General features: G+C 41.2%; 1 protein-coding gene across 2 annotated transcripts in view; it reads left to right on the top strand.

The window, feature by feature from the left end:
• The window catches only part of LOC130911213 (remodeling and spacing factor 1-like), a 53,897-nt gene extending 41,681 nt beyond the window's left edge, over positions 1–12,216 (top strand). Inside the window, exons 16-19 of one of the 2 annotated variants that reach the window (XM_057829023.1) lie at positions 2,205–2,370; positions 2,450–2,670; positions 2,734–2,919; positions 10,712–12,216. In XM_057829023.1, the coding sequence (XP_057685006.1) occupies positions 2,205–2,370; positions 2,450–2,670; positions 2,734–2,919; positions 10,712–11,262 (1,124 nt within the window). In that variant the 3' untranslated portion in view covers positions 11,263–12,216. Of the gene's footprint in view, positions 1–2,201; positions 2,371–2,449; positions 2,671–2,733; positions 2,920–10,711 lie in introns of both variants that reach the window. The other variant, XM_057829022.1, reaches the window with a different exon arrangement.
• The last annotated feature ends 536 nt before the right edge of the window (positions 12,217–12,752 follow it).

The raw sequence follows: 12,752 nt of genomic DNA, 5'->3' as shown, positions 1-12,752 counted from the left end.
TGAAAAGCTTGTGAAGAGTTACAGAAAACATTTGGCCTCCGTTATTGCCAACAAAGGGTACATAACAAAGTATTGACATGAACTTTTGGTATTGACCAAATACCTATTTTCCTCCATGATTTGCAAATAAATTCTTCAAAAATCAAACGATGGGATTTTCTGGGTTTTTTGTCCACATTCTGTCTCTCATGGTTGAGGTTTACCCATGTTGACAATTACAGGCCTCTCTAATATTTTCAAATGGAAGAACTTGCACAATTGGTGGTTGACTAAATACTTATTTGTCCCACTCTGGGTGTGTGTGTGGGGGGGGGGGGGGTATATACAGTGCCTTGCAAAAGTATTCAGCCCCCTTGAACCTTGCAACCTTTCGCCACATTTCAGGCTTCAAACATAAGGATATAAAATTTTAATTTTTTGTCAAGAATCAACAACAAGTGGGACACAATCGTGAAGTGGAACAAAATTTATTGGATAATTTAAACTTTTTTAACAAATAAACTGAAAAGTGGGGCGTGCAATATTATTCGGCCCCCTTGCGTTAATACTTTGTAGCGCCACCTTTTGCTCCAATTACAGCTGCAAGTCGCTTGGGGTATGTTTCTATCAGTTTTGCACATCGAGAGACTGACATTCTTGCCCATTCTTCCTTGCAAAACAGCTCGACCTCAGTGAGGTTGGATGGAGAGTGTTTGTGAACAGCAGTCTTCAGCTCTTTCCACAGATTCTCGATTGGATTCAGGTCTGGACTTTGACTTGGCCATTCTAACACCTGGATACGTTTATTTTTGAACCATTCCATTGTAGATTTGGCTTTATGTTTTGGATCATTGTCCTGTTGGAAGATAAATCTCCGTCCCAGTCTCAGGTCTTGTGCAGATACCAACAGGTTTTCTTCCAGAATGTTCCTGTATTTGGCTGCATCCATCTTCCCGTCAATTTGAACCATCTTCCCTGTCCCTGCTGAAGAAAAGCAGGCCCAAACCATGATGCTGCCACCACCATGTTTGTCAGTGGGGAGGGTGTGTTCAGGGTGATGAGCTGTGTTGCTTTTACGCCAAACATATCGTTTTGCACTGTGGCCAAAAAGTTCAATTTTGGTTTCATCTGACCAGAGCACCTTCTTCCACATGTTTTGTGTGTCTCCCAGGTGGCTTGTGGCAAACTTTAAACGAGACTTTTTATGGATATCTTTGAGAAATGGCTTTCTTCTTGCCACTCTTCCATAAAGGCCAGATTTGTGCAGTGTACGACTGATTGTTGTCCTATGGACAGACTCTCCCACCTCAGCTGTAGATCTCTGCAGTTCATCCAGAGTGATCATGGGCCTCTTGGCTGCATCTCTGATCAGTTTTCTCCTTGTTTGAGAAGAAAGTTTGGAAGGACGGCCGGGTCTTGGTAGATTTGCAGTGGTCTGATGCTCCTTCCATTTCAATATGATGGCTTGCACAGTGCTCCTTGAGATGTTTAAAGCTTGGGAAATCTTTTTGTATCCAAATCCGGCTTTAAACTTCTCCACAACAGTATCTCGGACCTGCCTGGTGTGTTCCTTGGTTTTTATAATGCTCTCTGCACTTTAAACAGAACCCTGAGACTATCACAGAGCAGGTGCATTTATACGGAGACTTGATTACACACAGGTGGATTCTATTTATCATCATCGGTCATTTAGGACAACATTGGATCATTCGGAGATCCTCACTGAACTTCTGGAGTGAGTTTGCTGCACTGAAAGTAAAGGGGCCGAATAATATTGCACGCCCCACTTTTCAGTTTTTTATTCGTTAAAAAAGTTAAAATTATCCAATAAATGTTGTTCCACTTCACAATTGTGTCCCACTTGTTGTTGATTCTTGACAAAAAAATTAAATTTCATATCTTTATGTTTGAAGCCTGAAATGTGGCGAAAGGTTGCAAGATTCAAGGGGGCCGAATACTTTTGCAAGGCACTATATATATATAAATATATATATATATATCTTTCCAGTGCTAAATCTGAATAAATAAATTGAACACACAATTTTTGGGGGGAGAGGGGTGCGCTACTGCAACGGGTTCTGGTCCCCATTAACCACGAAAAACGAGGGATCACTGATCACTGTATTTCGTCTTTACTTTCATCTTTTTTAATGTTATTCTAAAAATACGCAGTATAAAAAAAAATAATAATAATTGACACCCTGAAAATGATGATGTCCCAGCAGTTGAATGCAGAGACATTGTCGGCGCCCCGTTACCCGAGCACGGTGCGGCGGGCCGACGTCGGCCAGTGAAGGCCGCCGCCCGAAACAGGAAGCGGCGACGTCTGAATGACCTGGAGAGCGACAGCACGGCGGTGGAAAGTGAAGACGACTTCACACTCAGCAACAGGTGACATCATCATGTTGGATACACATGGGATGATTGCACACATGTATGCAAATGCAAATTTTGGCGTTTCCTCGTTCAGCTCTGAGGATGAAGAATTCGGTGCTTCGGGCTCAAACGACGACGAGGAAGACGACGATGAAGGGGGCAGCTGGGACGGTGCGTCGCGGCCCAAACGCACGGCGAGAGCGGCGCTCAAACACAAAACGGGCAGGACCAAACACAAAGTCGGCAGACCACCCGGACGACCGCGCCGAAGGAGACGCTCCTCTGACGAAGACGATGAGGATGGCAGCGATGAAGGTGAGTCGGCGCCATTGCGCCACCTCGTCCCATCTAACTCTCTCACGTTTTTTCCTCCGTCAGACTCTGATCAGTACAGTGACATGTCGGACAAAAAGCGCGGCGGGCTGAGACGCGGCCAGCGGCAGCAGGTCAACTACCGCGAGGCTTCCGAGTCTTCCGACAATTCGCGAACGTCCGGTAAAAAGAAAGAAGTCAAACCGTGCGGACGGCCGCGAAAGGAACGGCTTTCCAGCGACTACAGCGATCGTGAGTGGGCTTTTTTTTTTTTCAACTAGCGGTGAATGTTTCAGCGCCATTGATGTTGATAGATGTCTAATCAGGTGTCTGCACGCTGTGTTGAAATTTGTTTGTCCAATGTTCATCCGCTGCCAGCCCTCCCAGGTCTAATGGATTGGACGTCAATTGCCGTCAATGGCAGCAAATGAGTGAACAAATATACATCAAAAAGCATTGAGAGAAGACCAAAGTACATTAAGTTGATAATGATAATGACACAATAGAAAATGAATTTAAAAAATACAGCTAAAAATGTGAAGGAAAAAAAAATTGAAAAATTTATTAAAAATAAAGAAATGACAAAAATTAAAAGAATTGGAAAATATGGAAAATAAATGGATAGTAGATTCATTCATCATTTATAATTTCAGCCTTCAAAAAATATTTAAAAAATATACAGTGGTACCTCAACATACGATCATTTCGACACACGATCTTTTCGACATCCGACGTAAAATTTTGACTAGCCATTTGTTTCTACATCCGATGACATGCTCGAAATATGACGACATGACAGCACCGCAGACGAACGCGCGGTGGATTTTCTTGTGTGAGAAATTAACACCAAAGGTTTCAAAAAGTTGGTACAGGTGGTGAAACAAAGAAAAAGGATATGCTTAACTTTTAAATAGAGTTGCAAATTATAGAAAAATATAAGCGTGGGGTGCGCATCTGTGAACTGGCTCAAGAATACATCTCCACTGTCCTCCTCTAGTGTTGTATCGGTCATGAACGATTCGTTCTTTTTGAACGAATTGTTTGGGTGAATGAGACCGAACTAATCACCTTCTGCACTGATTCGTTCTATGAAGTTGGGGCTTGTTAGCTGCGTGGGAGGGCGTTGAGCAAGCGGCAGCGTCTTCTGACATCGCACACGACCAATCAGACGCCAGCCCCATCGCGGGCAGGGGAGGGAGCGGAAACAGAATCAGGGCGTCTGTCACTCACTTCCACATGTGGCCAATAAGCAGCCAGCGTGCATGCAGGGGGCAAGATTGAGTTATGTCACTTCCCGTTCACTTACTCGGTCCTCCGGCTTCTGACCGAGCTTGTTGCTCACTAGACTTGCCAGTCACGCAGTGAACGAGTCAAAAAATGAAATGAAATGACTTTGTCACATATTTGTTAAGGTGGAGCCAATCATATCTTGCTCAAACAGACAAAAACACCACGCAAACCTAGCGAGCATGGTTTAGTTTACTACTTTTCTCAACAGACTCGGGACTGCATATGACGACATACTATCAAATTTACAGTAGTATAAAACTCTTTCGCTAGTCGTAGGCAAGCAAAAGCTGAGCATTGGACACGTCACGGCAGTGCATGGGGGAGAGAACTGTCAATCTATGGAGGCTTCATGGCAGCGATATTTACCTCATCTGTGCACAGGAAAATGAATATTTAATATGATCACCATAATACTGATTTGCAATTAAACAGTATATACTAGGGTTGTTCCGATCATGTTTTTTTGCTCCCGATCCGATTCCGATCGTTTTAGTTTGAGTATCTGCCGATCCCGATATTTCCCGATCCGATTGCTTTTTTTTGCTCCCGATTCAATTCTAATCATTCCCGATAATTTTTCCCGATCATATACATTTTGGCAATTCATTAAGAAAAAAATGAATAAAACTCGGACGAATATATACATGCAACATACAGTACATAAGTAGTGTATTTGTTTATTATGACAATATATCCTCAAGATGGCATTTACATTATTAACATTCTTTCTGTGAGAGGGATCCACGGATAGAAAGCCGTTTTGAATAATAAATATGATTAAATACCTTTGTTTTATGACTGCGTTGAAACAAAAGCGGTTGCGTGATGTCTGTAAACGGGGGTTTTCAGGGTAAAACGGACAAATTAAAAATAGTTCGGGGGCTTAATGCGCCATGAATCTGCTATGGCAGCATATAGAACTATTGTTCTATCAAACACAACAGATATTTTGGCTTAAAATACAGCAGTTTCTTTTAAAGAGGGCAGAAACTGCTTTTTCAGTCTTATCTGTGTTTTCCGCCATATATAAATGTGCGAGTGAATAATTTTTTTAAAGCCTTTTTTTTTTGTGTGTGTGTGCGAAATATTAGACATCAATTAATGATTCTAAGATAAAAATGACATTTTGATTAATGAATGTAATTACTTACCTTTTTTTATGGTTTGGCTGAAACAAAGCGGTTGCGCGACTTCTGTAAACGGGTGTTTCCAGGGTAAAAGGGACAAATTAAAAATAGTTCAGGGGCTTCATGCGCCATGAATCTGCTATGGCAGCATATAGACATATTGTTCTATCAAACACAACAGTTCTTTTGGCTTAAAATATAGCAGTTTCTTTTAAAGAGGCATGCAAGAGCAGAAAGTGCTTTTTCAGTCTTGAAAAGACTGAAAGAGGGATGTAGTTTGCTCCTGGATTGTGGCCCTGATGCTCACTCGTCCTCGGCCTCCCTCTTTCCGCTTTGTGAAGAGCCTCAGGATGCTGGACTAAGGATGAAACCCTCCGTGCATTGTAAGGAGCTTCCTTTTCTTAATGTCGGTAGCCTGTATCTCCTCCAGCGGCCATGATACGGTGCCGGCAGCGGTATCTGATTACTGGTAGGGCATAGCTGTTAATGGCCTAGATCTTATTCTTGCCATTCAGCTGACTCTTGAGGACCTGCCTCACCCTCTGTAAGTATTTGGTCGTGGCAGACCTCCTAGTTGCTTCCTCATGGTTTCCATTTGCCTGTGGGATCCCCAGGTATTTGTAGCTGTCCTGCACATCTGTTATGTTGCCTTCAGGTAGTTCAGCCCCTTTAGTTGAGATCACCTTCCCTCTTCTGGATACCATTCGCCCACACTTCTCTAGTCTAGTCTTTTGCCCATATTAATTGTTTCATTTTATTATCCAGTCTCAGATAAAGCTTTTTCTTTTGCCACGCTGCCCTGAAAACCAGCATCCCGTAGTCATCTCTTCACTGTCGACTAGAGCTGCAACGAATACTCGAGCAACTTGAGTAACTCGAGTTTAAAAACTGATCCGAGTAATTTTATTCACCTCGAGTAATCGTTTATTTTGACAGCTCTAAGCATCACGTTTTGCTCGGACTACTTTTAATGCGGGACAACGCGCTGATGTCACGTGCATAGAGGAAGAAGCAAAAAAAAAAAAAACAGTGCAGCCAACAGCCGCTACAAGCGATGCCGAAGTTGCTAAATACTAGCCCGCACGATGCTACGTTGGTAGCAGGTAGCATCTGATGCGTCTCATAGAGATCACATGTATGTTGAATTAGATGCGAAATGACAAGAGTCAGCGGCGTTAGTAAACAGCCGCCATCTTAAAGCAGTAGAGCGCTAAGCGCTAATAAAGAGCGCTAAGCGCTAATAAATAAGATTAACGTTACTGTCACTAGCTCACGTACCGTTAGCCCTGTGGAGGGCTAGGTTTCTTTTAATTATGACCACTGTCGATGTGTGACTAACGTGTCTTACATACAGGCTTTAACATAACATAGCGTTGTGGAGTGATGGGGGTGTAAAATAAAAACTTAATAATGCTAACTATCAATTTTAGCTCAGTAGTCATTGCTGGATAAAACACCAAGTAGCACTGGTCCCTAATGTGCTCCAATACAGCAGGTATCATACATTTATTTTAAACACTGCAAAAACTCAAAATCCTATCAGGACATTTTAGACTAACTTAAGACTTAACTAGAAACTTAAAAATGGCTTGACACAAATAGAAATTCAATTGAAACACGTGAGAAAACTAACTAACTTTTAAAACTAACTTTTAAGTGATGTGTGTTATCAAGCGTAACGCCATTTTTAGGTATATATATATATATTTTTTTTTTATAAGAGCAAAAGTTTTTTTGAGTAAAAGCAGTGAATTAGTCTTTTTTTTTTTGTTTTTGTTCTAGTTACATCTGAGATGCAATTATTGGCTGTTTTCAACAATATACATCGAAAATAAAGACATTGATTGACTGAAAATGGTTCAAGATTAGATGAAATGGCTTGTTTTCTCATGTATATTTATAATTGCTCTTCACCTAAAAATATATTTGTTTTATCCGATTAATCGATAGAATTTTCAGTCGATTACTTGATCACTAAAATATTCGATGGCTGTAGCCCTACTGTCGACATTGACGCTGGAGTTTTATGGGTACTATTTTATGACGCTGCTAGATGAGGACCTGCTAGGCATCTATTTTTCAAACTAGAGACACTTATGTACTTGTCTTCTTGCTCGGTTGTGCAGCAGGGTCTCCAGCTTCTCTTTCTACTCTGGTTAGATCGCATTTGTGCTGCTCTCTGAAGGGAGTGGTACACAGCGTTAAAGGAAATCTTCAATTTCTTGGCAATTCCTCTTATGGTATAACCTTCATTTCTAAAAACAGATTGTCGAGTTTCATGTGAAAGTTGTCTTTTTCTGGCCGTTTTGAGAGTTTAATCAAACCCACAAAGGTGATGCGCCAGATATCCTACTAGCTCCAAGGAAGATCAGTTTTATAGCTTCTCTAACCACCTAAACTGTTTTGAGCTGTGCCAACATCATTGCACAAGGTTTTCTAAACATCTATTATCCTGCTAAAGCAACTTGCAAGCACAATGTACAAGTAGAACACTGGAGTGATGCTTGGTGTAAATGGGCCTCTTTAATAAACTACGTAGATATTGCATTAAAACCGGACGTTTCCAGCTAGAATAGTCATTTACCACATTAATAATGTATAGTGCAAGGGTCATGAATTAAAAATCCTCTGGGTCCGAAATTAAAAAATTACAACAATCTCGGGTCTGGAAATATTTTTAATGCTTCTTTTTTTCCAAAAAATACAAACGTATCTTTACGTGGCCATGCTGATAATTACAACATTCAAAAATGTAAATAAAATATAAAAAATAAATATAAGGAATAAATAATATTTAATAATAATTAATTAGTAATAAATAATAAAGCGATCATATTGAGCCCTTAATTCTGCTATTTTTTGAGAACAGATGGCAGAGTTCATATGGAAACTTGGAACCGTGCTTCGTTTCATAGTGCCTTTTCAAATGGCTGCTTTTTACAAGCGCTTCCGTTGTTTGGCCATTCCTTTCTACAGCGGCGAAACGTCTACACAATGCTCAGCGCGCTTGCGCAAGCATCCGCACGCATGCGCACATCGGTAAGAAGCGGCGAGTATTCAATATTTTTGTTTTTATTTAGTTTTTTAGAACCTTTTCATTGCCTGAAAAATACTTTTTGCATGTATTACCCTCTCATACTTTTAACCATTGTGGTTTTTTGTGTTAGCTTTGAAGCAGTTGAACACATTAGTTACGTAGCGTATTTGAACCGTCCTTATTTGGTATAACTGCATTTAAGTATTTTCTTAAGGCATTTTTTTGTACGTTCTGCCTGTACGCATCCAAACAAAACAAGTTTAGTGCGCACGGTAGTACTTTGGAAGTCAAATTCGACTAATTTTATGTTTCGCCGATGTAGCAGATTTTGGCAGAACACCGTCTCTGAACAGATGAGGATAGCGGTCTTGTGCTGCCGCCAGGTAAAATGAACAAAAATGTGTTGGTCTACTCCTCCTTAACTCATTTGCTCCCGGAATCGTATAAATACGTTTTATTTTTAAATGCTCAACTCTCCCGCAACCGTATTTATACGTCTTTTGCGTTTTTTTTTATAAGAAGCATATATAGCTTCCACTGTACCTGAGAAACAAAGAAAAACGCTCCAAATCAATTTTAAAGCAATAAAACTGGCCACTGGAGGGCAGTAACGCATTTTGGAAGACTAGACAAGCCGATTCAACAGCAGTGAACGGCCGGCCAGCATTGTCAAAGCGCTGGCGGATTGAGCCCAGGCGGCGCTCCGTCCGGACAAAACAACGAGAGGACGCCTGGGACACCAGGCGCTGGACGATCGTGCAAAACGAGTAAAACCCCCCGTGGAGCGGCTCGCCTAGCAGACCCCGCAGAAATGCAAAAATAATCCATTTTTGTGAGACAGACAACGATGAGGGAAAAGTTTACACAGTTGACGTGGCGACAACGGCGTCATCTCGGCGACAAACCGTCATCTCTCAGTCGTTGTGTGTGAATAAATTGTTACTATTCTATCTAAAGCTCTATTTGTCTGGTTGTTCATAGTATTTTGTAAAAGGAAAACATTATTCAGATGTTTGGGATGTAACTAATGCAAAAAATAGCTTTGTTAAAGTCAAAGTTATGTTTGAAATGTATGCGTTTACAAAAAGCTCATTTTCTCCGTTTTTTCATCAGAAATTGGAAAATTGCTCAAACTAAGCTATTTTCTAATGCTGATTTCTAAAGAATGGAAAAAGATACGAACTTACTTTTTTTTTCTGCTGAAAGAAGAGAGTCCAATCTTTCTTTTGGTGGGTTCAAAGTTTATATAGCAATAGAACAGAATTTTTTGTGGGCCTTGCAAAATCAGTCAAAATCCAGAAAAAACGGCCGGGAGCGAACGGCCTTGCTCTGGTGAAAATGGCTGGGAGTGAAAGAGTTAAACACTGTTTTCTGCATCAATCTCGCGTAGTTTTGAGTACGCCATTTGCCGTACCTTTTCGCCTCTTCCTCCAACTTCATTCGGCTCAGTTTTTGGCTGTCACTACGCGGAGTCTGGAAAGCGAGTGTGAGACATGCTGTTCTAAAAATTAGAGGTGCACGATAATTATCGGTCCGATAATTATCGGTCCGATATTAGGAATTATGACGTCATCCCAATAAATCCAATAACAACATATATTATCGGGCCTATTAATATTAATTTTGGCACAGTGTCGGTGGATTGGGATGTGTGCGTTTGTTTCCACTCCTGTTTTGCCAGTATGCAAAGTTTTGTTACTGTTCTAGAGGCCGTATTTTTCCATCACTAAGTGATAAACTTTACTATGGCAATTAGCAAATGTTTGCATTTTACAGTGTTATGTTTACAAGTTCTTGAGAGGCCTCGTGGTTATTGACAGCTTTGCTGTCTTATAATTGCCAGGTTAAGAAAGTTGTTTCATGGACTAAGACCACAAAAGTCTCCTTTCCTGTTGCACCGAATGTTTTCTCTGCTGACAAAGCACAATATTCAAATCCACCACTAGTATTTTTGACCTACAGGTGTTCAAAAATTCAGATGAATATTCATTTTAAAATTATATATATAATTATCGGTTATTGTATTGGTATCGGCTTTGAGGAACAGGAATTTATCGGTATCGGTTTCAAAAAATGGATATCGTGCATCCCTACTAAAAATAACTTTCAAATGCTTCACTCCCATTGGCTGGCTCACGCGCGTCACCGCTAAGGTTTTTGTTTGTTGCCCATCGCCGCTCTGCAAACCTATAGAAAAAAATGATTTTTGTTGTTGCAAACATGTATTAGTCCGGACAGCTTGAGATCCGGTCCAGACGGCTTGGGGGTCCGGAACCGGACCGAGGTCCGCGGTTCCGTGACCTCTGGTATAGTGTTTTTCTGATTAGTTTACTGGTCTTTCCATTGAAAAAAACTGCTTTTCTTTCAAAATGGAGGAAATTTCTAAGTGACCCCAAACCTTTGAACGGCACTGTAGTCATCCATTTTGTCTTCATTGTTACTTTCAACATACCTGAAACAACTTCGAATTAAATTGTGAAAGTAATTGAAAAAAAGTGACATTTATCCGATTAATCGTTGAATGAATCGTTCGATGAGTCAATTATGAAAATTAATTTGCAGCCCTAAAAGCAAACTTTTTTTATTCCAGTGTCACCTTCTTCACGGGACTCGGAAGAGGAGGAGGAGGATCAAGGCGATCAGAGAAAGCGGAAGCGAGAGAAGCGAAGGCGACGTGACGAAGAAGAGGAAGAAGACGAGCGGGCGAGAGGGAAACGACACAGACGGCAACCTTCGGAGAAAGATGAGGACGAAAGGAGGAGAGTCCGGAAGTCGGAGGGAGAGGAGGACGACCCGACGAAGATGGGCCGAGGGAAGCGGCGGGAGATGTTGTCCCAACGGCGGCGGAAGCGGCTAGCTCAGATGCTGAAAAAGCGAAGGCCTTCCACGGACGAGTCCCAAGAATCGGAATCTTCCTCCGAAGAGGACCGACCGCTCCGGAAAAGACTCAACCGCATCGATTCGGACGAGGACGAGCAAGAGGAGTCGGAGGAGACGAAAGACGAGAGCGACGCTCGGGACGAGAGCGACACTGGCGAGGTCGGGCGGGACAAACTCAACGGCCCCACGCGTACGGAGGACGAGGAGGGAGAGGCCAAGTCGGACTCGTTAAACTCTGCCCACAACAGTCCGCGCTCATGATCCCTTCTTTGGCGCTAGTTCTGCTAGACTGGCGGTTCTCAAACTTTTTGGCAAAAACATGCATGTGGTCCCTAAATGCAACACCAGTTAATTAGAAGGTTAAGAAATTCATACCTTATTCGAGAAAATAATTTTATCTCAAGCGGTTATCAGAATAAAAGTGTAAAAACAAACATGTACAGTGTAAAATATGCTTAGGATTTGGATATTTTTGGTACATTTTATCAAAGTCAAGGGGAAAAGATGTCTGAACCCTTTATAGAGCACTCATTCACTGCCATTGACAGTGATATACGTCAAATTCATTTGAACTATGAACATGTTGCCCTGCCTTTGGCGGTGCTAGACGATCGCTTACAGCCTTCCCATTCAAAATGGACTGGACATTATTGGACAGTGTTGTCAGTGGTAGCCAATGAGTAAATTACATGTATAATTGATGTATTCACACCAAGGTTAATATCAACAAAATGGCAGCCAATGAGTTAAATAGTTTGAAATTAAAAAGAGAAAAGTTGTAGTCATGGTATTTACCAAAATATCAATAGGAAGTGACACGAAAATTCCCCAAAAATGACAGGAAGTGACCAGGAATTGAACCTTAAACTGTAGAAAGTGGCCCACGAATACCCCAAAATCAACAGGGAATGACAAGTAAATAAGCCAAATTTAACAGGAAGTGAACCAGAATCAACAGGTGAGCCATAATTGCCCCGAAAGTTAACAGGAGGTGACCATAAGAGCAAAGCATCACCATGCAATTTTTATCCAATAATTGCTTTTTTTTTTTTTTTTTTTTTTAAGTTTAATCATTTGGATGAACATTTTATCTATATATACAGTGGTATGAAAAAAGTATCTGAACCTTTTGGAATTTTTCACATTTCTTCATAAAATCACCATCAAATGTGATCTAATCTTTGTCAAAATCACACAAATGAAATAAACTCTGCTTTTAACTAAAACCAGCCAAACATAAGATTTTCATATTTTAACAACGATAGTATGCAAACAATGACAGAAGGGGGGGAAAAAATAAGTGAACCATCACATGTAATATTTTATGCTACATACCCCCCCCCCCCCCCCCCCTTTGGCAGCAATAACTTCAACCAGACACTTCCTGTAGCTGTAGATCAGTCTGGCACCATCGACCAGGACTAATCTTGGCCTATTATTCTCTACAAAACTGTACTAGTTCAATCAGATTCCTGGGATGTCTGGCATGAATCGCTGTCTTTAGGTCATGCCACAACATCTCAATGGGGTTTTGTTCTCTGGAAACCATTTTAAGTAGATTTACTTCTGTATTTTGGATCATTCTCTTGTTGTAGCATCCATCCTCTTTTTAGCTTCAACTGTCTGACGGATGGCCTCAGGTTTTCCTGCAAAACATCCTGATAAACTTTTGAATTCTCCATTAATGATTGCAAGTTGTCCAGGCCCTGAGATAGCAAAACAGCCCCAAATCATGATGCTCCCTCCACCAT

This window comes from Corythoichthys intestinalis, unplaced genomic scaffold (assembly GCF_030265065.1).
Source record: "Corythoichthys intestinalis isolate RoL2023-P3 unplaced genomic scaffold, ASM3026506v1 HiC_scaffold_23, whole genome shotgun sequence".
Lineage (NCBI taxonomy): Eukaryota > Metazoa > Chordata > Actinopteri > Syngnathiformes > Syngnathidae > Corythoichthys > Corythoichthys intestinalis.
Note: the sequence above shows the minus strand (reverse complement) of the source record. Positions and strands in the feature narration are given on the sequence as shown.